This window comes from Festucalex cinctus, chromosome 5, assembly GCF_051991245.1.
Source record: "Festucalex cinctus isolate MCC-2025b chromosome 5, RoL_Fcin_1.0, whole genome shotgun sequence".
Classification (NCBI taxonomy): Eukaryota; Metazoa; Chordata; class Actinopteri; order Syngnathiformes; family Syngnathidae; genus Festucalex; species Festucalex cinctus.
This window is the reverse complement of record NC_135415.1, coordinates 27895679-27921714: the sequence shown is the minus strand read 5'-3', so window position 1 is coordinate 27921714 and position 26036 is coordinate 27895679. Positions and strand designations below refer to the sequence as shown.

At 41.9% G+C, this 26036-nt stretch overlaps 1 protein-coding gene across 1 annotated transcript; it reads left to right on the top strand.

Moving 5' to 3' along the window:
• The first annotated feature begins 659 nt into the window (after window positions 1-659).
• On the top strand, window positions 660-26013 carry atp2a2a (ATPase sarcoplasmic/endoplasmic reticulum Ca2+ transporting 2a). Its single transcript, XM_077520983.1, has 20 exons — window positions 660-1189; window positions 1998-2015; window positions 2103-2185; window positions 5780-5884; window positions 6921-7059; window positions 14440-14520; window positions 14668-14753; window positions 14857-15321; window positions 16650-16738; window positions 16831-16933; window positions 18428-18559; window positions 18634-18753; window positions 18830-19048; window positions 19775-20110; window positions 21610-21830; window positions 21900-22102; window positions 22189-22274; window positions 22362-22495; window positions 22594-22711; window positions 23332-26013. The coding sequence occupies exons 1-20, from the start codon at window positions 1072-1074 to the stop codon at window positions 23608-23610; spliced, it is 3135 nt and encodes a 1044-aa protein (XP_077377109.1). The 5' UTR covers window positions 660-1071; the 3' UTR covers window positions 23611-26013.
• Window positions 26014-26036: the final 23 nt, after the last annotated feature.

Here is a 26036-nt window from a genome sequence, read left to right as displayed (position 1 = left end):
ATCCAGATTATCCGAGCGAGCAAGAACTGAGGTACACCGACACCGAATGATCACCTCATATCGACAAACAGCCATTCACACTGACATTCACTGATTCACAACATGCCACCTATCATTTTAAAGTACTTGCTGGACAAAGATCAGGTGCCCAGCGTTGATATGATTTATTTTTCTTATGCTTCATGTTCCAAGTATTGTCTTGAGCGAGGTTGCACTGCAGGGTATCTTTTTCTAATCTGCTGATGACAGTCTACGGATCAGGCTCTTGTGCCAAACAGACTGCTTGCATGTTGACGTCCAACTGTGGAGTATCATGTTATTTTTAAAGCATCTTCTTCTAAAGGGCCTTATTGAGCTGTGATAACAGGTGATGCACGCCATCCCTGTCAAGTTACATACAATGGTCGCTCCTGAAGAGCACGGCTAGGGCAAAGGGTTATGTAAATGTTCACCAACAAAATGACTGTGTTTTCAGTTTGAATGTATTTATGTTAGAAAAGTGACGTTATGTTTAGCAACACGTCCCATTGCGAATGAAATCGTTAAATGTTTTTAGAAGCTACGTGTTACTTCCGGGGTTTTGTGTTTCCCTGATTTGAGGTCAGGTGACTGCAGCCGTCCAATCAGGCGAGTCCACATGCAGACCCGCGGAGCAGCGCTTTGATAAAGGCAGGCTGTCAGCGACGCAATGGCTCACTCACAGGAAGCTGCGCCAAGCTGAGGCGGGATACAGCCCCGAAACATTCAGGAACAGTCTGGGCGAATGCAGTGCCATACGCAGGACACTCTAGTAGAAAGCCTCCCACCTTTTTTGGACATAACCGGACTCTCAGACTAATCTTCATCCCACCGGGGCAACGAGAATTTCGCTCACCGTAACAATTTTTTTTGTGACAGACTCATACAAGGGCGAAGGGGACGAATACGTTCACACGCTGTCGGTTGCTTCTCACGCGCTCAGTTGATAAACTCGTTATTCCATTATTTCCCAATTGGCTCTATTAGAGACTCCGGGGCACCTTACAGCGGTGTGAAGTGTGAATCTGCACGGGAAGGAGCCGCCAATCCGCCATGGAGAACGCTCACACCAAGAGTGTGGAGGAAGTTTACAGTTATTTCTGCGTCAATGAGAGCACAGGACTCTCTCTGGACGAGGTGAAACGACAGCGGGAGAAATGGGGCCTGAACGGTACGACACTCTAAACTTGTAATGTCACGCTGGTGCTGTGAATGAATGAATTAGCCACGTTAAACACGCGGACTCTCGAGTACGTATGTGGGCTAAAAGTCAACATCAGCCGGTCGGGTTACCGGAGCGACGTCAGCACAGGTGAACCTGAGGGCTTCCCATTTACTTACTTGGTAATGACCGCATTGTGACTTGTGGCCAAGGCCAACGTGTGTCACTGGCCACCGGATGAAAAAGTCCCAATATTCTGGAAGATTTGTTTTAGGTTTGTCATGGCCACATGGAACTATTCGCATACTGTGTGTGATGGTGAAAGATAGTGAATTGCCCACGTGCGTGGGCCCCCAACATGCATCTGAAAGTATTACACTGGTCAAACCATCATTACACTTTAATCTGTCTCATCTAATTCATTTTTTTTTTGTCTCTTTTGGTAATACCTGGTCCAAATCACTTTAGATCCCTGCTTGTCCACAATTTCCATTGTTACAACAGCTGTTATATCATATTTAGAAGTTCATGTAAAAAAGTATGATGTTTTTGTATTGTTTAAAATGTACTGTAGTCTAATTTAATGCATGCCCATGAGATACGATTGAGTAAGTAGTTGGGCTAAATGAGTTTTGACAGCTCACTTTCATTACTCATCGCTGCTGTTTGCCATAATGTCCTGAACTGTACTTGAAGTTCCTGTTTTTTAAGCGGAAGTAAAAGTCACGTGTCCATCTGCCTAAATATTTGACATATTTCTATTTCTTTTTTTTTGTATGTTCTATTCCATTCTTGGCATGCTCCCCTTGACAAATAGAATTACCAGCAGAAGAAGGTAATTTCATTGATATGCTACACTCTCAAGTCGTATTACAAATACCTCACTTTGAATGATTGTTTAATTATGCTGTCTTCCCTGTAGGGAAATCTTTATGGGAGCTTGTCCTTGAACAGTTTGAAGACTTGCTCGTACGAATTCTTCTGTTGGCTGCCTGTATTTCTTTTGTAAGTATATCAGTTCTTTTCCTCATCTCTTTGGGGTTTGAGTCCCATTCATGACCTTCTGGTGTTTATCATCGTAACCCTTGCCTGTTGTTCACACATTTGTGGTCTTAAGCACTTACAGGAGCCAGCCTTATATCCTGAAAATAGCCCCCTCTTTCCATGTCTTACTGAACAGTGTCGATGCGCAAGTGAAAATTGCAGACGGTATTAGCGTTGAGCCCTGTGTGTGATGAATGGCTGGGATATGGTGTAGGCAATGCATGGTGCTGACATGTGAACGTCTTCAGTTTGTGGAACTCGTCTGAAGTTACTTGCACATGTCGGGGAGTTAAAAACACTTGAAGGTTTTGTGATCCTTCTGAGGCAGAGTGACAACAGCTGAGTTGTGTCTGAGCTAACTTGGCAATAGAAAACGTCAAGCTCGAGATGTAATAACAACAATAATGTTAACACATTTAAAAATAATAAATACACAAACGTGAGATCACTGCGATTGGTTTGAAATATCGGGTGTTGGACTGATTTGGGAAGGCCAGTTTCTATTGTAGCATGACTGCTATGAATATGTGTGACCAACTTCACTTGACTCTATTAATATAATAACCTTTTTTAAGATCTACGTATGTGTACCTTGCGATTGGCTGACAACCAGTTCAACGTGTACGCCACCTATTGCCCGTAGACAGGTGGGATAGGCTGTAGCACGCCTGTGACGCTCATGAGGATAAGAGGTTTGGATAATGGATGAATGGTTCATAATTAGCCAAGGTGTTTTTAATTTAACTTTTTAGCTAGCACGTCTTGGGAAACCTGCTTTGAAATAATCCAGAATCCCTCGCCTCTAATGCCATTTCAAATCATTCATAAATGCTCATAGCAACCAATAAAAGTTAAAATACACTCTAACGTGACCCTTCGGCACGAAATTGACCAGAAAACATGTGTCATAACAACAACAACAACAGGGAAACTGGAAAAAAAAACACTGCGAAAAGGTAAGATGGGTTAACCGTCTTACCTTTTTGCAGTTCAGGAGTAGCGACCCGCCATTCCTGATTCCTAATGAAAGCAGTTGGATATAACCGTAGGTCAAGTAATCACTGATTATTTTACATGGCTGTAGTCTCATTATACTAGAAGTTGCCATGTTTCGCCACCATCTTTCTGCTACGGGTGCCCAAAGGACAACTTCGCGAACGTATTTAGCCCTGGTGGTACTTGCATCAAGTGTCGGGCCCAATGGGTCAGCCGCTGCTTACCTTCCACAGCTGGGGCCTGTAGGTGGCCATCGCTGGCTCCAGTGATTCTGGCTCCCTTCTCCCCCACCCTTACTAGCTTCTCCCGCTACCCACTCGTTAGCCACTCCAGCCTATGGCTCAGGCTAACTCCCGCTAGCCGCTCTCGTTTGCCGCGCCGGCTAAATCCGGCTAGCTCTGTCTTTTGGCGTCACTCGCCAGTTTGTCACAAATGTTCTCATGATTAATTCAGCTTTGTTAAACATTACAACCCTACCTGATATTTCTTATAACATGTCGGAACTGTAAATGAAACTGTCACTACGTTATTGTATACAGTGCCAAGGCATCATTTGATTCACTTTAAACTGAAATATAAACAAATATGGTGTCAGTATTTTGTCACTGGAAACTAAAATAAAGACAATACTATATAATGAAATTACTAATTGTTTGTCTGTTGTTTTGGCGGAGACACATGTTCCCGACAAAATATCCAGAATGTTCTTGAGGCAATAATAGGGGTTGGGCATCTATTTGTGAGGAACATGCATTGGTGGGAACAGGGAAGCAGACCTGAGTATGTGGGTTGCACTCTTGAACAATTTGCCAAATCCTCTCTGCAAATGGCAAACATTTATTTTGCTGATTCCATTGATTCTTGTTTGGCATTTGGTGGATTGAATGATTGAAGTTTGAAGAAACTATATTGGTAATTTTAATCATGCATGTATTTAACAGTCAGGAGCCTCAGTAGCATATGGACGAACTCACATACACACTGTGACACACAACAGCCTAGTACTTCTTACTCATGCTGTTCACCCGTGGACACAGTGCTGCGGGATGCCATTCCATTCTTTAACCAGCATTTGTCAAAGTGTTCAGTGGGTTTGAGGTCCTCTCATTTCCCAAATTCTGGTGGTAGTGGCTGCTAAATCCTGCTCCGTGTGGGCTACAGTCACCTTGGAAGATGGACTTCAGTCTCAGACTGTGGTGGCATTGCCACTGGATGCAGAAATTAGTCATCTGGATAGCTCTCTGCATTAAGATTATCTGGAATAAGAAGCCTGGTTTTCCAGTGAGACAGAAGCCACCCCACATCTTACTCTATCGGTCAGAAATCAGCATAGCGCCCTCCACATCTTCACTGTCATCGGTACAATCTGTACTCGTCACTAAACATTACATCGCTCGATATGTAAAGGGCAGATATGGCAGGCTTCGCTGTGTGCAGTCTGTTCTGGCTTGTCTGGCCAGAGAGACTTCGGCCATAGAGTATCCTGTGTGTATATTTAACCAGGGGTGCTCATAACAATTGTGGTACGGTTTTCACATGAGCACCAGAGGTTGTTATCTAGTGCTCAAGTTTTTTGGGGGGGTTTTCCCGACCCATCAACCCATCAACCTTATGGATGAACTTCTGGGAATCGATTGCGGAAATTAGAATCGATAGCCAGCCCTAGTTTTTCCAGGTTTATGTCAATGGAAATTGTCGTGTAAATATAAGCATTATAAACAAGAATATAACAATACCTCATTCATAGGATGGTGTCTATTAGGGAACTCTCAGCTGGTGTGTGTACAGCAGCCAGTCAGGTGATATGGAGGTATCAGTGGTTGCCCTGTGACAAGGGAACAGAGCCCTACTCAAGACCAAATTTGGGCCCTTACTGCTCAGTGTGTTCAGACCTAATATTTAACCTGTCGAGAAGTCAAATTCAAGCTGTAAAACATGAAATTTGCTTAAATAAACTGTTTCTCAAAATAACTAGCTACATTGAACCGAGAGATTGTTCAAGATTTAATGACTGCTTATCGATTCGAGACAATGACATACCGTTTGCAACCCACACAGCTACATGATTGATCAGTCATGCTTGGTTTGCTTGTTACTTTTCAACTTTTAAAACACATGTTGAGACAAGTGATGCCTCTTGGCTCACATTTACACAGCAACGCACTTGATTCCAATATTTTTTTAAATAATCGTGCCATCCATGAGTCAAATCTGGGATAATTTTATTTATGATAGCAATTTGGGTCACTGAATAAAGAGTAGACATTTAATGTTGAATTTCAGGTATTTATAATGTTGGCTGGCAACCAGTTCAGGGTGTACCCCGCCTACTACCGGAAGCCGCCTGGGATAGGCGCCAGCACCCCTCAGAACCTTGTGAAGAGTAAGCGGTTTAAATTAAGAGCATCAGTGATCTTGATACAGCAGAACTGCTTCCATTTACATGGAGTGAAATAATGCGGTCACATTTTCCACCAAAACCTGTTTTTCGAATGTGCTTATCACCTGTTTATGTTTAAAGCTTTTTTTCTTTTTCTTTTTTTCATGTGCTGGTTTTAGGTCCTGGCCTGGTTTGAGGAGGGAGAAGAAACTATTACTGCCTTTGTGGAACCTTTTGTAATTTTACTCATTCTTATTGCCAATGCGATCGTAGGGGTGTGGCAGGTGAGTAGTTTTCACACATTCACTTTTTGAACACGATGCAGTTTGTCCTCACACATCACTAGTGCTGTCACTAATGAATTTATTTTATTTTTTTTTTAGAAACAGTCTCTCCCATCTATGATTCCATCGATTAATTGACTAATCGCTCTCCCCCTATCCCCCCCCCCCAAAAAAAAGTTTTTTTTTTTAAACATTTTTTTTCGAAATTTTAAGTTAGTTTTTTATTTTATTTATCATTATTATTATTATTATTATTGAGTCCACTAAGGTTGAACGTGAGTTCAACGCACTGTATATAAAAAAATATATATAATTGTTAGGGGTGTGCCAAAAAATTGATTCATAAAAGAATCGAAATTCTCAATTATTAATCGAATCGATATTAATATCCAAGAATCGATTTTATTTAAATTAGAAATGAAGAAGAAGGGGAAAAGGCAGTTGTAGCCCACATGCTATTTTTGTGGGGGAAAAAAGTCACTTAGAATACAAAATTAATTAAATGTTTAAACAAAAACAAAAAAGACACTTTAATGTCTCTATTTTGTCTTGCAAAGCAGACTGGAGTCGATCATGACAATGTTGTGCATATCTGTAAATTGAAGCACAAATCATTTGTCAATCAAATAATTTTGAATCGAAAATCGTTTGACTCGAGAATCGAAAATCGATTCTGAATCGAATCGTAGACCCAAAAATCATAATCGAGTCGAATCATGAGACAGTCAAAGATTCCCAGCCCTAATAATTGTTTATTTTAACTCTTTCCAAATTAATTCTTGATTACAATGAAACATAAATATTTGAATAAATTATTGGCAGTGTTCAACGAAATACTTACTTTGTGCCACAGAGTGACAACCACTCACATAAACTGTCTCCACCAACGAAGTCCTTCCTATAACCTCTCCTTATAAGACTAACTTAACATTGCAATGCACTTTGAATGAGTGAAAATGTATGTGCTGGACTCATCACTCACCATTTTGTGAATGAATAAGTGTGTTCGCTAAATTGAGTTCATGCTGATTTTTAGGAACGTAATGCTGAGGATGCCATCGAGGCGCTGAAGGAGTATGAGCCTGAGATGGGCAAAGTTTACCGGCAGGACCGAAAGACAGTCCAGAGGATCAAGGCCAGAGACATCGTTCCTGGAGACATTGTGGAAGTTGCTGGTAGGAAAACCCGCCTTTTCCATGTTCATGTAAATATGGCAAAAGTGCATGCGTTATTAGTTATGTTACAAAGCATTTTCAGACGATCTTACAAGGTATCATGCACATTGTATTAAGGTACACTTTTACTCGTCTGTTTGGGTATAAGCATTCACATCGCATGTTGATGCTGCATGCTCAGTTGTGCTCATGCATGCTGATGTCCAGGCAACCCTCCCACACTTCTTACAAAAGGATCAATTGACTGACGTGTCTGTGGAATGCGGCTGCATTTGAGCGCTGGCATTATCTTGAAACGGTTTAACCCTTCGCCTCTGAAGTGATGCAAAATCTTTGTGTAGTGCTTGCTTTTATTTATAGCTAGTCATAGATGGTTTGGATTATGGAATGCTGTATTTATAGCAGGCACTGGTGAAGATGACAGGTGTCTGGTCTCAACTACGTACTATATGCCCCCTTTGTTTAGTTTTTGGCACACATGGTGGGTTACATGAATCTGTAGTAACCTTGAGAAGGGCAAATGTTTTGTACATTATTGTGCGGTACATGCATACAGTTCATTTGATTTTGTGGTGGCAGTTGTAGTTGCATGTAGAATCTCTTTGCTTTGATGTCAGCCGCTTGAGGTGTGTAAAAAAAAAAAAAAAGAAGAGCTCAACTCACTTCAAGATCTTTACAATATTCATTTTCATTAATTATGACGAATAGTGTTTTCCTGAACCTTCTGATGTGCTTAAGTTTGCTTCTGAGCCGAGGTAGAGGACATTGATGATTGCAGACTAGTTCACACAATGCCAACAATCAAGGATTTTTCCTAATTCGTGAGGATAAGCAGTTCAGATGATGGATGGATGGATTTGTTTCACCAGAGATAAATACTTACTGTCAGTATTTCATCCATATGAGTATTGAAGAAGTAATTTCTCAAGCAATTACAAATTGAAGCCCAATATAAGATAAGCACGCACGCGCACACGCACACTTTATCCAGTTTAGGGTCATGGGTGAGCCAGAGCCTATACCAGCTAAAGATGGTGTACACCCTGGATTATGGTTGAACATTTTTTTAAATATAATCAAATTTTTCAATTTGAATATCGCTGACGTCAGGCTGAAACTTTGTAAAAATAACACGGACACGTACAGAGCTGGTGGGTGAGTGGTTAGCACGTCCGCCTCCCAGTTCTGGGGACTCGGGTTCGAGTCCAGGCTCCGGCCTTCCTGGGTGGAGTTTGCATGTTCTCCCCGTGCCTGCGTGGGTCTTCTCCGGGTACTCCGGTCTCCTCCCACATTCTAAAGAAATGCATGGCAGGTTAATTGGGCGCCCCGAATTCTCCCTCGGTGTGCTTGTGAGTGTGGGTGGTTATTCGTCTGTGTGCCCTGCGATTGGCTGGCAATCAGTTCGGGGCGTACCCCGCCTACTGCCTGAAGCCAGCTGGGATAGGCTGCCTGAAGCCAGCTGGGATAGGCTCCAGCACCCCCGTGATCCTTGTGAGGAATAAGCGGTCAAGAAAATGGATAGATGGATGGACAAGCTCCTTTCCCATGTATTTTTTTTAATCAAACACAATAAAGTGATCTGTATTACCATTAACAAAATCAGATGCATTATACATAAATGTTTTGCTCATGTAGGTTAGATGAAAAAAAAAAACAACCCTGATTAAAACAGAGGTTTTATGCGTAGTTCATGTTTTTGGAGTGTGGGAGGAAACACGAGTACCTGGAGAGAAAATAGTTGATAAATGTTTCTCACTGATTTTAGTCCTGTGTATGTTTCCAGGTTACGCTTTGGTCGCTGGTGGCTTTCTGTCCTTTCCCAGATCTCAGTGGGTTGGTTCTGAGCTGGCTTTGAGGCTGTTGGGCTGGTGGGTGGCACAGCGCTGTGAGGAGGGGGGGCAAGGGGGGAGGCTCTCATCTGCTCCTATTGTGTCCAAGAGAGATGGCCTTATAGGGAAGCACTTTGTGGTGAAGCTCACCCCTCCATGCTCAATGCACAGTGACCCTACCCATCAGCGCTGCACCCTCCACTAGGATTCCAGACACCGTGGATAGTATTTGGCATTTAATGTGGTCTGCCAAGCGTCCAGTGTCACCGAGGGACTGCCTTTTTGGCAAACGTTCATGACTTGTCAGCAAGACTGAGATAAATGGCCTCATCTTGCTGACAGGCGCTGCCGGTTGGCGTTACATGCTCAACTTTTTATGTGTAGGTTTCGTCCAAAACAAGTATATGGAAAGAGAGAGATCACTTTAACGACGTTTGTGCCATAAATGTCATTTGTATATTTCTATTGTTGCCGTATTTTGTGGTTTTGTGTGTAGTCACTTCATTTAAATGTACAGCAGTCCCTCGCTACTTCGCGCTTCACTCATTGCGGATTTACTTTATCACAGATTTTTATTTGGGCTAACATAACGTAGTAAATCAATTCGTCTCTGTGTGGCCTGCGATTGGCTGGCAACCAGTTCAGGGTTTAAGAAAATGGATGGATAACTCTCTCTACTTTGTGGAAATTCACCTATTGAGGGCAGGCGTGGAACGTACATCACCCGCTTCTCCGTAATAGAGTAAATCAAATGTCTGTAGTGCAAATTTCTGAACATTTCTGATACTGGATTACACTTTTCTGTCTGTGAAAAGTGCTATACAAATAAAGCTTACTTACTTAGCACCCTGTTAATTTTGACAAAAGCTTCTGTGGTCTTAGTTTTTTTTTTTTTGCCATGGGAACCACAACACAGTTGCATGCTATGTGAAGGCTGAGCTGGCGGCTGCTTAAGATTCATAACGGCAAAAGGCAAAGCTGAGATCTCAAGGAGACCTTGCTGTTATTGCATAACACAAGTCAGATCAGTCCCAAATGGTTTTGCATCCAAGTCAACACGAGATGGAATTCAGTCATATTCTCAGTTGTACATAAACACTGGATTTTACTGATGAGATTTTTATTTTATTTTTTGGCTTTTTTTTTATTTTTTTTTTATTGCTGTTAGGTTGCTAGAATGATGCCGTTGCTTTGGCAATGAGTGAATCATTCTGCTTACGCTTTCTCATTGCGCACTCTTTATTTCCTGGACACTTGAGTGGAGGCAGGGTCCTGCTTATTCCATGTTGCTCAGTATAACATGAAGCAAAATGTTTGGTGTGCATGAGTTGCCTGGAAGTCCACATTTTTGTGGAGCAGTTAAACGGATCTGCTTATCCTTCATGGTCTTTCAAGGCTGTGAGTCAAAAATTGCTATTTTCACTTGATATAAATTAGAGGTTAATCGATTTATCAAATTCATCAACAATTATAAATTATATTTATAATAGACTACCAGTAGTTGTTTAGAGCCATGTTTTAAGATAAAAAAAAATAAATAAGTGTCCAAATAATGTGACTTTGGCTTCTTAACATTATTTATATTTTGCTTTCTGTAGTCATTCATGAAAGGCGGCTGATTATAATGGTTATGTAATACACTTCAAAACAAATACTCTAAAAACACAATGAAAAACAAAACAGGCGTTTAAGTGGCAACGCGCTTACGTCCCTTACACAGAGGAAGTTGGAGGCGGAAGCGAAGCTATTTGCATTTCAATGGGTGGACTGACACAACACAAGGCAAGCAGCATGACGTGCAATTGTTTTAACATGGACCTTGCTGTCCGCCAAGTTAACCAGGATGAAACTGTGTCGGATCCGCAACAAAGTAAAATTAACTTACTTTAATTAATTAATTTACTTTACTAACATATAGAATGGTCTCAGTCAATTATACCTACCGTCAATTTGTATGTTGTTTGTTTATTACCATGGCCAGAATTACCTTATACAGGCAGGGTGCTTGTAAGTTTTGCTTGTGTAGGGCACTTGGCACTGTGAGACATATGGCCAGTGTAGTACTGTAAGGGTCACATTTTGAGTCATGTGGATGAAGAATGTGACCAACGAACCTAACAGATGAATGGACGCTGCAATTAAATCTGTTCTTGCAGAATTACTCACGTTCCCTTGTTGAAGTTGAACCGCGAAAGAGGCACTTCTTGTAAGGATGTTTGTGTCCCTAAAACGAGACGGAAGATGACATTTTCATCTGTTGTTTTGATTGGTCAAAAAAAAAAAAAAGTGCAAAGATGCCGCATCGTCCAATCAGCTCGAAGTATTATACAGCAACTCCTTCCTTACCCGAACACATCTGCTAAGCTGAGTGAAGTCCCAGATTGATAATGTGAAGAACTCCCTTGAGTGAATCACAATTATCAGTCTGGCTTGTGAGGTTAGTTGATATAGGTCAACCTGCAAAAAAATTACTCCTCAAAATCATGAAGTTACTCCTTTGAGCCACAGATTCCCAGAATGTGTCAAAATGTGTGTTTGTTGCACATGTAAAAGTGAAATTAAAGAAATTGCAGTTAGCTGCCAATGCCAACGTGCATTTTCATTTGGAGAGCAAATTTTCATTGAGGTTGTTGTTGAAGGAAGGCTGCTTCGGAGAGCTGTCATGTCGACTGCTGTGTAATGGCCCTCTTGACTTGACAGAATGTCAACCTTTTGTCCTGCTGCCATCAGCACATGGACCTCAGCGGACCCTCCTGGCTGGCCCTGAGGAAGCCCGGCCGGCTCAACCTCATGCTGCGCCCGAACACACGGCAAGGGCAGGTGACAGTCAAAGCTGCCAGCTTACGTCGTGCCACCGCCTCGCTTGCTGTTGAAAGGTCTATTTAAAAGGCACCTCTGTGAGTCATACTTGGTGCAATGTTTCACCGAGCCTGAACTCTGTGGACCTCATCACCTGTTGGCAAACACAGAGGTGCAAAAGTGTGGATGGCTGATGAGATGCTTGGACCTCTACCAAGCAGGATGTTGACACAAAACGACAGCTGATTTACACACGCACTTACTCAGAGCAGGCCTGCAGTGTAACAAAGACCCGGGACAATCCCAGTGTTTCTTAAAAAACCCAAAACTCAGCTGCAGGAACCGTTATTGCAAAGTCCGTCTAAGCAGTCTTTCGTCAAAAGTCATGACTTGAAGACAGGAAGTGTTGCATAACCACAAGGATAGGCAAAAAAATGGCACGTAAGGTTAGGTCCTGTAACGAACTAAGAAACATTCAGTTTACATTATGGCGACGCCATATGGACAAAAGCAGTAATGCTATGCCTGAAGCAAGACGACATTTCCCATGAGGACAAGCACATTGCGTCGTTTTTGAGGTCACTCCAGCGAGCGTTGACATTCAAATTGACTTCTGTCTTTGTTATGAATGGGGAAAGGGGAAAGTGGCGTACACCATAAAATAAAATAAAAATTGTAGTTTTTTGTGTGGCAGTGTTCCTACCATTCTCCTCAAAGTTGCTTAGTGCCCGTAAAAATGATACAGACCCCCTCAGGCCATAGCAAAGGTACCATTTAACTAGTTGTAAGTCTGTTTCATCAAAGATGTTTTATTAAGGTGGAAATGTTCCTTAGTGCTACTTTAAGGTAACATAAATCAAATTTTAAAGTGGAACTTTGCAACTGACATTGATTGCAACAGTATCCATGCGTGCGTATATATATTATACCCATCCCAACGTGGAGTGTTGGTACAGTAGGCTGACCTATCCATGAGCCAGGATTAGTGACCTTCTCAGAAGTGAGGCTTTTATTGTTCTAGTGGTTCCGTGTTTGGATGCTACTGTGTTAGACGTCAGTCCTTCTGAGAAATGTTGTCTGTCTGGATTGGACAATGGCTGCTGACAGACTAACCTTTCTGGCACCACTGTGAGGACACTTAATGAGTTGCTAGTCGTCTACTTTCTCCAAGGGTCATATGTGGAAGCACCAATCCCTATGTGTTCAAGCGCACGGAACTGTAAAAAGGCTGAAAACAGACAGTGACAACAGTGAAAACAGACACTGGAATGTATTATGATGGTTTGTATTCTAAGTACAGTATCGAGTAAAGGGGCATGTCCTTTTGTCTCTTCTTGTGTTGTCGCATTGATGTGGAGACAGCTGCCATCATACGCCAGCATTTAAACCTGATCAGCGCATTGGGGAAGATATTGGAATACTTTTTCCATTTTTGGCTTTGTACATTGTTGGGCCCTTCCCTTCTCTAAAGGTCACATTGGTTTTATATTACAATAGTGCTTCCCTTGTATAGGCTCAGCGTATACAGTGGGATGAAAAAGTATTTGCCCCCTTTCCGGGGGTTTGTTTGCATTGTTGCATTTTTAGCACATTTTTTTTTTAATCCAAAATGTATATCTCTAATGTAATGTATATCTGTCAGTTAGGTTTGGATTTTTCCAACATTAATGGATTGAATAGTAATTTAAAAATGACATTTTATATTAAGTTGGATTTTTTTTTAGCGGTTGGAATTGATTTCCTGAAAAACCAAAGCATAATAAATGTTGACCCCCACCCCCAAAAAAAGTCTAACGGCAAATAGTTTTTCACTGCACTGTAGGTACTGTCTTGATGTCTACATGCTTACAAGGCATTCCTACAAATGTTTAGGTCTTATATTTGTTGTTGGACCATGGGGTGAGTATAGCCTTACACAGTATATCGTTTGAACTTAAGCCATTTCCCCAGTTTGTTATGCAGCGTTAGGAAGCCAAATTGGGTCGCCACAATCCCAAATTGGTCTTTTCCTTTGAGACAAGCCATTTATGGCTCACAAGTCCTCCATTTCCTCCTTCCTTTGGCTCTCTTTTGCCTTTCCTGCAGTGAAGTCGGCACTGCCCAAGGCCTTGTGACAAGCCCTCTGCAATTAGCTTCCACTTCCTCCATTTAGATTACATGACCACCAAATTACCACCTGCAGATTCTCGCTCATATCTGTTCAATTGGTTCATTTTGTTAGTAAAGACCAGGGGCTGGACTCGCTCCTACAAATTGTGCCAACGGTCAGCCAACGAATTCCGGCTGGATTCGTAACTTTATATGATGTATTTCCAGGGGGAAAGGGATGTTTTGTTTTGTTTTCTGGAAAATAAATGAAATGTGGCCTAAATGGTAAATGGAGACTTGAATTTGTAACTACGGAAAAGTGTTTTGTTTTGTTTTTTTTCTCTCTTTTCTTTTTTTCTCTTCAAATGGTTTAAGTTTCAAGTTTCTACCTTAAGTAGAATCTCACGTGGTATTATGGCCTTCCTGGGTGGAGTTTGCATGTTCTCCCTGTGCCAGCATGGGTCTTCTCCGGGTAAGATTTATATTACCCCCCCTGACCCCTGTGTACAAAGTTGGAGTAGGGTGGATCATTATCAGCAGGTACTGAACTCAAGGTGTCAGTATCAGTGGAAAAAGACAGATCGGAGCATCCCTCGTGGTTTTTATGTTACAGGAAAGTTGTTTTTGCACTCACATTTTATGGTATGATACGTTTTGCTTTCAGTTGGGGACAAAGTGCCTGCTGACATTCGTATATGTTCAATCAAATCAACAACTTTGAGAGTGGACCAGTCCATTTTAACTGGTAAGTGGATCTACTACTTTGATCAAGCCTATTGAAGACCCCTGTCTGAAATGTCCTTGCACATTTTGCAGTCTGAATATCTTCCCTGACTAAAATAGTTATACAATAATAAATACATCTAAAATGATCCCTGTCTTGCCTTTGCAGGAGAGTCCGTCTCTGTCATCAAACATACAGATCCTGTTCCTGACCCTCGTGCTGTCAATCAAGACAAGAAGAACATGCTATTCTCTGTTAGTATACTGCTCCACCAATTATAGAACATCCCGTTGACATTGTTTTGTCAGTCAATGTCAAGGTTGCTGTAGTTGACCCAATATGACTTTGTTTTTTCAGGGTACCAACATTGCGGCCGGGAAGGCTGTGGGTGTGGTGGTGGCCACGGGTGTTAACACAGAGATTGGCAAGATCCGTGATGAGATGGCAGCAACTGAGCAGGAGAAGACCCCCCTGCAACAGAAGCTGGATGAGTTTGGCGAACAACTTTCCAAGGTCATTTCCCTCATCTGCATTGCGGTGTGGATAATCAACATCGGCCATTTCAACGACCCTGTGCACGGGGGCTCCTGGATCCGCGGGGCTGTCTACTACTTCAAGATTGCCGTGGCACTGGCCGTGGCCGCCATCCCGGAAGGCTTGCCTGCCGTCATTACCACGTGTTTGGCTCTGGGCACCCGCCGCATGGCCAAGAAGAACGCCATCGTCCGCAGCTTGCCATCAGTGGAAACTCTAGGCTGCACCTCTGTCATTTGCTCGGACAAGACAGGAACTCTGACCACCAATCAGATGTCTGTCTGCAGAGTAAGTCTCATTACGAGCCGGTGTTTTGTCCTCTGATGCTTGAACAAGATGCTAAGTTGCCTGACCGACCGTTACGGCATGCTCAAGTTACGCTGTGCAAATAAATACTGTTCCGCTTGTGATCATGCTGCAGGTTATTTAGCCATAAGGTGACATGCAGGCACTTGCCTTGCCTCCATTAAACAGTTGGATGACTTTCTTCTCTTATGTAACTGACCTTGCGTCATCAAGCTGAAAAGCAGCCAAACAGTGCTTCCGTTGTCTCTTTGTGATAAGATTGATTTGATATTGTAAAGAACACTTCACTTGCCTGCTCAAGTCATTCATTTGAGCTTAAATGTTGTCATTAGAACTTGTTTTGCGTATTTGATAAAAAACGAAAAAGCCGTTGAAGTGTGCAAATATTTAATAACGTGTTACTGGAAATTATTCATAATGAACGTAATATGAAGGCACTGGAGATGAAATGATATGCCCACACGCACACAACAATCACTCTAAAAGTGTTTTTGCTTATGTACTAGGGCTGGGTTTAAAAAAACAAATCAATTTTCCTTTTCAAGCCCAATATCGACTCTTCTAAAACTATTAATCGATTATTTTAAGATCATATTTCCCCATAATTTCTGAAGAAAATGTAATTTTTAAAGGTCAATGTTTTTCTGTCGTACTGTTTTCTTTAAATTTACTGTTCACTTGAATTTAAGTATATTCTTACACTTATGAAAGACCCGACTTATTGCACTTTAAGATGATTCAGAATCTTTTTAATTTATATTTTAATTGACTTAGAATTATGAAAATGTTTTCATCTCACCCTTGCTAATGTCAATGTTGGTGAAACATTTAAGTGATTTGAACATGCGTTACTTTCATTAATTAACCAGTTACTTTTAAATTTTACATTTGTGGAATTTTTATCATGTCCTTGACATTTAAGAAGAATTGATGTGCCCTAATTAATCTATCAGATTGAGTTGAAGTGAATTGAATCAAACTGGGAAACAATTCGAATCGAATCGAATTGATTGAGGAAATTAGAATCGATACCCAGCCCTATTACATACTACTATTTAATTGGAATATTCTGTTTTACTATTAACCAACCAGAAGTGAGACCAAATTACCTGATGTTGTATTCAAATCTGATTGGAACCTCCCTAAATTTATTTTCCTTTAATTTTAGTGGGTGATTTCCCAGTAGTCATGGTAGATTTTAACTTGACAATCGGGATTAATAGTCAGGCTTGTGCTGCCACCTGCTGTGTGTTCGATGGTGTCTCCCACGTATGTTTATGCGACGTTAATGCAGTCTTTTGAATTTGCAGATGTTCGTTCTCAACAAAGCTGAAGGTGAGAGCTGCTCTTTGTCTGAGTTTACCATCACAGGTTCTACGTATGCACCGGAGGGGAACGTGTGAGTATTTTAAACAAACTGACAATTGATTTCCAGCGATGATTGATTGAATGTGATGCTGACTGAGGTGCATGTACTGCACTTTGCCACAGATACCAGGACGGCAAACAAGTGAAATCCTCTCAGTATGATGCTCTGGTGGAACTGGCCACCATCTGTGCCCTTTGTAATGACTCATCGCTCGACTTCAATGAGGTTTGGACTGCAACAAGCTCACCTAAAAAACGAGACACATGATTTTATTGTTGGGGGACGAGCAAAAAAAAAAAAATTGTTTCCCATTATTGTTCCCGAACTGCAATCTAAGTGTGTGATGTGAGTCGTGACATTCCCTCCCTCCACAGCGACGCTCTTGGTGCAGCAATCAGCTGTCTGCTGATGCGAAACGTGAAGCTGATTGGATGTAAATGAATATGCCACACCTCTACATTTGCATCACTTCTGCCTTTGTCACGACTGTTGCTGCCGGCAATGCAAATTGTTCCCGGATGTTTGTGTAACTGAGCACTTTGGCACACTGCGCCTTGAATTGTCAACGTGATCACACCGAGCGCAACCCTGTACAAAATACAAATAGCAGGGTTAAATTGGCTGTGAGTAAGATTAACAGAGTTCCACATGGACTGCAGTGAGAGCAGTGGTAATTATGGCAACATCTGGAAGTCAAAAAGCTAAACAGTCTTCAATAAGGGTGACATCTAGTGTTCAATTTTCTACACTGCTTATCTTCATGTGGGTCTGAGTTGAGCTCGTTGTGAGTGTGAGCGGGGTACTGGAGAATAATCTGAACCTTATTATATCTTGTCGTGTACCAGACGCGCTCGTGTTGGTTTGTGTGAACATGCTGTGGGTTGCTTAATGCACTACCTGTTGTGAAAGCTCTCATTATATTCAGTATACAGGTATATGTCTGTAATGGAGTTCTGCAGGCCTCTGTCCTAGACCCACTACAATTCTCTCTATATTGTAATTAGCAGAAGTGGGCATAGTCATTGACTGGACTTGATGATTGATGGAAGTGCCCACCTTTTGGCATGTGCTTCAGTACTTTCACAAAAATACACGTATTGAGAAGGGAGCGTGTGTACTCACCGCGATCGACAGAAGTAATCCTGCTTCAGTCAGTTTTTCAAGGCTTTGCATTATCAAGCATATGCTGAAAGTGACACGCCAAAAAGTGGGCACTTCCATCAATCATCAATTCCAGACAATGTCTGGTAATTAGGTTATAGTGCAGATAGGGCCACTTTTCAATTTTATGCAAATGATATTTAAAGTTGAAATTTAGAATTTTATTTCACATATACCATAAGTTGTGTTTTTCTTTCCGACCAGAAGATATCAGGTTACTGCTAAGTTTTTCGCTCTCCTTGATTATGGTAACTTTTTAATGCACTGACCCGTTATCTGGACGTTAGACACTGCATATCGCAGCATGCTTAGTTTACGACAAACTGTAAAACCTAAGCACATCGCGGTTTGTTATAAATCAACATAAGGCAGAAACGGTTCCTAATATTTTGTATGCTCTCTTGGGTAACTGAGGTAATCAAACAACATGTTAGAATTAGACAGAGCTCTAGGATTGTGTGATGCAATACGGTAATTATTGACGTTCTTGGTATAGTTTTTGATTTTTATATACTGGAACATTGAAAAAACTCAATCTGAATATTTTATCCGTTTTAGGTGAAAGGAGTATATGAAAAGGTGGGCGAGGCGACGGAGACTGCACTGACATGTCTGGTGGAGAAGATGAACGTCTTTGACACTGAAGTTCACAACTTGTCTAAGATTGATCGAGCCAATGCCTGCAACTCAGTCAGTGACACCAACTTCCTCCCTGCTCACATGGCACGCCGACGGTTTTCTGACTATCTTTATGGGGGCTTCAGGTGATCAAACAGCTGATGAAGAAAGAGTGCACGCTGGAGTTCTCTCGAGACAGGAAGTCCATGTCCGTCTACTGCACCCCCAACAAGTCTCGTTCTTCCTTGGGGAAAATGTTTGTCAAGGTAAACTTTGACATAGCACACAAGTTAACCGCATTTGTCTTCTTTTGTACGGCAAACATTTGAACCTCTCTTTCAGGGAGCACCCGAGGGTGTTATCGAGAGATGCACCCATGTCAGAGTGGGGAACAGCAAGGTCCCGTTAAGCAAAGCCATCAAGGAAAAGATCATGTCTGTGATTCGTGAATACGGGACCGGTCGGGACACGCTGAGGTGTCTGGCTTTGGCTACACGAGACAGCCCGCCCAAGATGGACGACATGATACTCTCCGAACCCACCAAATTCTCCGAGTATGAGGTGACTGCTACATACATAGCAACTAGGGATGGGCATTGACAACATTGACTGTGGACTAGTGTTTAAGGTGTTTGCCTCAATGTTTGGAGGTTCAGGGTTTGAATCTCTGCACCATTCTTAGCCACGACTGTTAACTCATTTGCTCCCAATAACGTGTAAATACGTTTTTTTTTAATGTTCTAAGTGTCCCAAAGACATATTTATACGTTGTTGTTTTTTTGGGTTTTTATGCTACAGAAGGCTTTGATGCATCTCTCAACTGCAAAGAACGGTTGCAAAAATGGTAGTTATTACACAAACGGCCAGCAGGTGGCAGCAGAGCAAAGGAGATCAACCAGGGCCATCTAGCAAAAAAGCTCAATTCCTTAGAATTTTGAATAGATTTGTGAAAACGGATGAAACTTAGCTCTCTTCTAATGCTAATTGCTGCAAAACGGAAACGGATAGAAACATACTTTTTTTTCCTGATGAAAGAAGAGACTTTAATCTTTCTTTTGATAGGTTCCATGCTTTTATAGCAATAGAACACAATATTCTGTGGGCCTTGCAAAATCTGTCAAAATCCAGTAAAACAGCCGGGAGCGAACGGGATTGCTTCTGTGAAAATGGCTGGGAGTTAATGAGGAATAGTTTCCAAATTATGATAATTATGCCCATCCCTAAGGAAAAATTGGAGTTATTTATTTTTGCTGCATAGTGAAAACATTGTGGTCACCCTGTGTCCAGTCGGACCTGACCTTTGTCGGCTGCGTGGGCATGCTGGACCCTCCCAGACAAGAGGTGGCGGCGTCCATCAAGCTGTGCCGTCAGGCCGGCATCCGCGTCATCATGATCACCGGCGACAACAAAGGCACAGCCGTGGCAATCTGCCGGCGGATCGGCATCTTCTCCGAGGACGACGACGTGGAGCAGATGGCCTTCACCGGGCGAGAGTTTGACGACCTGGCGCCCAACGCCCAGCGGGAGGCCGTCACCCACGCTCGCTGCTTTGCACGCGTGGAGCCTTCGCACAAGTCCAAGATTGTCGAGTTCCTGCAAGGATTTGATGAGATCACGGCTATGGTGTGTCCTCTCAAACGTGTCCGTAGCATGATTTTGTTAGGTTGCCTGCTATAATTGCTTTTAAATTTTTGCCACTAGTTTCTTGTCCGAATGTCCAGAGAGTGAAAATGTAAGGCGCTCAAAATTACCCACAATGCACTCTAAAAAGTAGTGAACATCGATGCTCACTCAACCGGGTTGATATAGACCACAATGCATTGCGAGTATGAAAAAAAAAAAAAAAACATGGGGCGAGCGACAGCACAAGCGCAACAATCAAAACGACGCAATATACTATGGAAACAATATGTTTTGGTTGAAAATATTTCCAACAAAAGAACTAAAGCACAGTTTTAAAACATTTTTAGTCATGATAACTAGTTGGAGATTTGTGCGTCGTAACAGTTACGGTGGTTACGTGCTATACGACGAGGAGAAACTAGTGAGTTGGCTGTCCGGATCTCCAAACAGAATGAGAGCACTTCATATTAAGCCACTATATAGTGCGGGGCTATGTAGTGAATGATGGGTTAAGGGATGAGGGTGGACATTCGAACACAGCCACTGTGATTCTGCCGTACATAAGCTGTTTAATAACACTCTAGTTGGAGTTAACTGTAAAACCAAAACAAAACATGCTTCGCTTTAAACGCATCGCTAGCCTAGCGTTAATGCTAATCCAAGTTAGCATCAACGTCGGGATTAATAATCCTTAAAATAACAAATATTCACACACAAATGCTGTGGAAACACATGCCTACAGGTAAGATAAAAAGACATACATTCTTCCCAATTTGTGAAAAATGAATTATTTTAATCGAATTCGATCACAAGTTTCTTCCGTTCTCATTGTAAGCATGTGCACAAAGGATGCGCGGCACCACACTGCCCCAAAGAGGCCAAAAGTATTTGTTTTACAGTTAGTTTTAGTCTACAGTAGTTTATTTAACTTTTTTAATTGTAACTTTTTTTAATTTAGTTTTTTTAGTTTAAGAATTGACAGAATTTTCTTTTCCTCAAAATTCAACAATAGAAATATCTTTTGTTTTTGGTTTTTCCTGCATACCAACAGTCTTGGTATGTCATGTGAAAATGTGTGTTGGTCCAACACATTTTCACATGACATAGCAGAAAATAGAATCTCTGAGGTGACAGCTTAGCCCACTAAGTACCCAGACATGTGAAAATAGCATAAGATAAGGTAAATATGATAAAGAGGGTAGTGTAATTAATGCTTTAGTTTGAAAACGAAGAACGAAAATGCAAGAAGCTTGAATTTTAATATATTTATATGGTTATACTTGACAAAAAGAATAAAGCATTCATCGTGAAGGGATGAATGGGCGTAAGGCTATGATCATAATTTTGACTAGTTGAGTTTTAGTAGTTAAGTTTCAATCAATAAACTGTTTTATTAATCGTGATTTCATTCTCAATCAAAAATAATCGATTATTATTATCATCCAACCCTAAGTCAATCTAAATGGCGAGTAATGAAACGACGCCGTCTTTGTCCGCAGACAGGAGATGGTGTGAACGATGCCCCCGCCTTAAAGAAGGCGGAGATTGGCATCGCCATGGGCTCTGGCACTGCCGTGGCCAAGTCAGCCTCCGAGATGGTCCTCGCCGATGACAACTTCTCTTCTATTGTGGCAGCTGTTGAGGAAGGCCGCGCCATATACAACAACATGAAGCAGTTCATCCGCTACCTTATATCCTCCAATGTCGGCGAGGTCGTCTGGTAAGTTGCCAGCATCCTATTTCAATTCCGTCATTCAGCCATGTTGACGTTGCCTTCCCTTTCCGCTAGCATCTTCCTGACTGCAGCGCTGGGCTTCCCCGAGGCGCTGATCCCAGTTCAGTTGCTGTGGGTCAACCTGGTGACCGACGGCCTCCCCGCGACCGCCCTCGGCTTCAACCCTCCGGACCTCGACATCATGGAGAAGCCTCCCCGCAACGCCAAAGAGCCGCTCATTTCCGGATGGCTCTTCTTCCGATATCTGGCCATCGGCGGTGAGTGTCGCGACCGGAAGTCTTCCTTTTTGTTTTGGGATGTCGTTTGAGGTTCACGCGAGCGCCTTTGCCGTCTCGGCTCGCAGGCTACGTCGGCGCCGCCACGGTGGGAGCCGCGGCTTGGTGGTTTGCGCTCTCGGATGACGGGCCTCAGGTCACGCTGTACCAGCTGGTAGGCGAGCGCCATCGTCAACAGATGTACCCCCCCCCCCCCCCCCCCCGAACCCGAAGTGTTCATCGTCCTCATCTTTGTCTGCAGAGTCACTTCCTCCAGTGTAGCCCGGACAACCCGGACTTCGACGGCCTGGACTGCGAAGTGTTTGAGTCCCCCTACCCCATGACCATGGCGCTGTCTGTCCTCGTCACCATTGAAATGTGCAACGCTCTCAACAGGTACAGAAGCTTCCAAGGGAGGGTGCAAAAGCAACATTTGCACACAATGACCACCACCTTCTTCGACTTCTTCTTCTACTTTTTACTTCTTTCCAAAGTCTGTCAGAAAACCAGTCCTTGCTGCGGATGCCTCCTTGGGAAAACGTTTGGCTGCTGGGGGCCATCTGCCTCTCCATGTCCCTGCACTTCTTAATCCTCTACGTGGAGCCTCTGCCAGTAAGTGTGAAGTTTAAAAAAAAAAAAAAAAAAAAAAGTTTGAAGATGTTTAACTCATTTGCTCCCAATAACATGTAAATACATATTTTTTTTTATGTTGTAAGTGTCCCAAAGACATATTTATACGTTTTTTTGTTTGTTTGTTTTTTATGCTAGAGCAGATAGAAGGTTTTGATGCAGTCTCTCAACTGCAAAGAACGGTTGCAGAAATGGTAGTTATTACACAAACGGCCAGCAGGTGGCAGCAGAGCAAAGGAGATCAACCAGGGCCATCTAGAAAAAAAGCTAAATTACTCACAAGTTTAAATAGATTTGGGAAAACTGGTGAAACTTAGCTCTCTTCTAATGCTAATTGCTGCAAAACGGAAACAGATAGAAACATACTTTTTTTTTTTTTCTGGTGAAAGAATAGACTTTAATCTTTCTTTTGGTAGTTTCCAGGCTTTTATAGCAATTGAACACAATGTTCTGTGGGCCTTGCAAAATCAGTCAAAATGCAGTAAAATAGGCGGGAGCGAACGGGATTGCGAAATGTGAAAATGGCTGGGAGTGAATGAGTTAAGTGTTCCATATCATCCTCCCAAAAGTGATGTGTTGACGCGGGCGTCCGCGCTCCTCAGGTCATCTTCCAGATCACCCCTCTGGACGTCACCCAGTGGCTGATGGTGCTGAAGATCTCCATGCCCGTCATCCTGCTGGACGAGCTGCTCAAGTTTACGGCCAGGCACCACTTGGACTTGGGTAAAGAGTGGGAGAAGCCGGCGGCGGGCCACAAAGGGCGGCGCGCCCTGTCGGCATGCGCCGAGGGCATCTCGTGGCCCTTTGTGGCCATCTCGCTGCCTCTGGTGCTGTGGATCTACAGCGCTGACACTAACGTGGCTGCCGTGTTGTGGCCCTGACTGACCTCCCGGGCACGGCTGTGGAGTGGACATTAACACGCACACATCTAACGGAAACGTTTAACTTTCCAGTCAACGCTCGCTCCTGCCCTGATGACAGATGCATGTTTGATATTTAGGACATTCTTAGCAATGCGTTTTTTTGGGGGGGAGGGGCTGAAGATCAGAGTTCCATGTTCTTACTTTAACACAAGTTTTTATAATATTATTGTTCTACATATGTGTGTTGATCTAAAGAGAGAATTTAGACGATTTTTATAAAAATGGACGAAAGGGTGTCTGGGGACAAGAAGAATGCTAATTTAGGACTTAGGTGTCTGCGTTTTATTATTTTCTGCGTTAGGCAGAGCACAGCTACCTCACCGCTGTTCTATAACCGTTACTACTCTTATTTGTCTCCATCACCATCCAACACATGATTTGGAGCACCCAAAGTCTTCATACACTGTTTTGTTTTTTCTCATCTTAGTGAAGTGAGGACTTTCTGTGCATTTCATTTGTTGATGATTTTGAAACTATTTATACGTAATGCACATGCTGTACTTGAAAACACTGTATTATGTTACGTCACATGAACAGCCTGGTTTTCACCTCTGCGGGGCTGACGTGTGAATACGTGTACATAGCGCACAAAGTAGAACCTCTAGATTTTATTGTTGCTGTTGAAATATTTGACAAGAGTGCTTTTTTTTTTTTTTTTTTTTTTTGCCACCGAGTGCCATTGAGCTTTTTCCTTGAAGGCCTTCCATGCATTTGCCTGCAGCGTGAGTACACTTTTTGACCTGCATGCCAATAAACGCTTGCCCATTTTTTGCGTGACGGCTTGTACAACAGCTCCTCAGATTTTTTGTTATTTTATTTTAGGTTTTAAAACGGATGTTTTTGAGATGAGAGAGGCAATGAACATGCGTGGGTCTGATTCAACCTGCCTTCAGTGTCACAAAGTGCCAAGTGGATGTTAAATTCGTTCACATTTCAAACTGGCACAGAATGTTTTTGTTTGAAGTCTCGGCCATGATGGAGGACCAAAACTAAAAATAAATAAATGAATAAAAGTGAAAATAAAAATGCATATAAAAAAGAAATATAATTCAAAAATTAAATGGAAAAGTAGATATAAATGGAAATAAAAAAGCAACTATATCTCATTAAATAAATAAACGAGATTCAAAGAAATAATATATACAAAAATAAATATAGAAATGGAATTAAATATCAATCAAATAAAAATGCTCTGCTATCACATTTATTTGATGCTGCAGACGCTCTGTCGAGTGTCGGGTCAAAGTGTCATTCAAATGAGGGGGCGGTCCTAAGCGTGTCTTGGGTTGGGCTCCGCCCTTGCAAACTGGCGTTTATTTCGGCACGTGACGTCTGCAGTATGAAATAAATAAATGTGAGAGCAAAGTGTTTTTATTGATTGATTTGTAATTATATTTTTTTTTATATCGACATTTTTAGATTTTTTTATATTTTTTGAATCTCGTTTTTTATTTTTACTTGTATTTATTTAGGGATAGGTATATATTTTTTTATTTCCATTTATATTAATTTTGTATTTCATTTTTAAATTATATTTTTATATCAGTTTTTATTTTCACTTTTATTCATTTATATTTTATTTTGGCAATTTTGGTCCTCCATACCCCACGCCGTTACAAATATTGTTATTTTGCTTTTTTTTTAAGTACCGGTACTCACAGTGCAGCTTGCCTACATGTTGTTGTATATTAAAATATGTTAACACTTGGAGTGGTAAGCTGATAATATTGACTTAAGCGTGCAATGATTTAATGGTTCTCCTGCCTCTCTTTTTTTCTTCCCAGCAAAAGCCATATAGGCTCAACTCGTCTCCAAATTCCTTGGCTTTGTTTTGTGTTGTGCATGTGTTTTGGGCAGCACACGTACAGTCGAAGAGCTGCGTGTCCTAAAAAGTTGAGTGAAGACAGCGCAGCTCGTTCATTTGTTTTGACAAGAATGGCCATGAATCAAAGTCCTCATCGCTCCTTCCGTCCTTGTGCACGAAGAGCCAAGAATGACAACATCTCTCATGCCATATACTTTACCTGAAGATCTTAGTACTGTTGTGTACATTCAGTTGCATAATATTTCTCGGTGCATGTCTGCTACAGCTGCTGACTTGTGTAATAGAGAACGTCAAGAACTGCTTCAAGGTCATTCAAGTGTTAGATCAGCTTAAAATCAGTTTGTTTTTCCTAAGGAAATGCTTTTTATGGGATGATTACAAATCAAAAGAATTTGGAGCAGGTGTAGTGATGTACGTACAACAGGAGCGTCGGCAAGTGAGTCATTTTGCTTCTGTGCCTGTTTTTTGTTGTTGTCAGATTGTTCAATTTGTCACATGAACTTTGGATTCAGGTAAATAAAAGTAGATTTAATGAATACTCTCTACCTTAAGTGTCTGT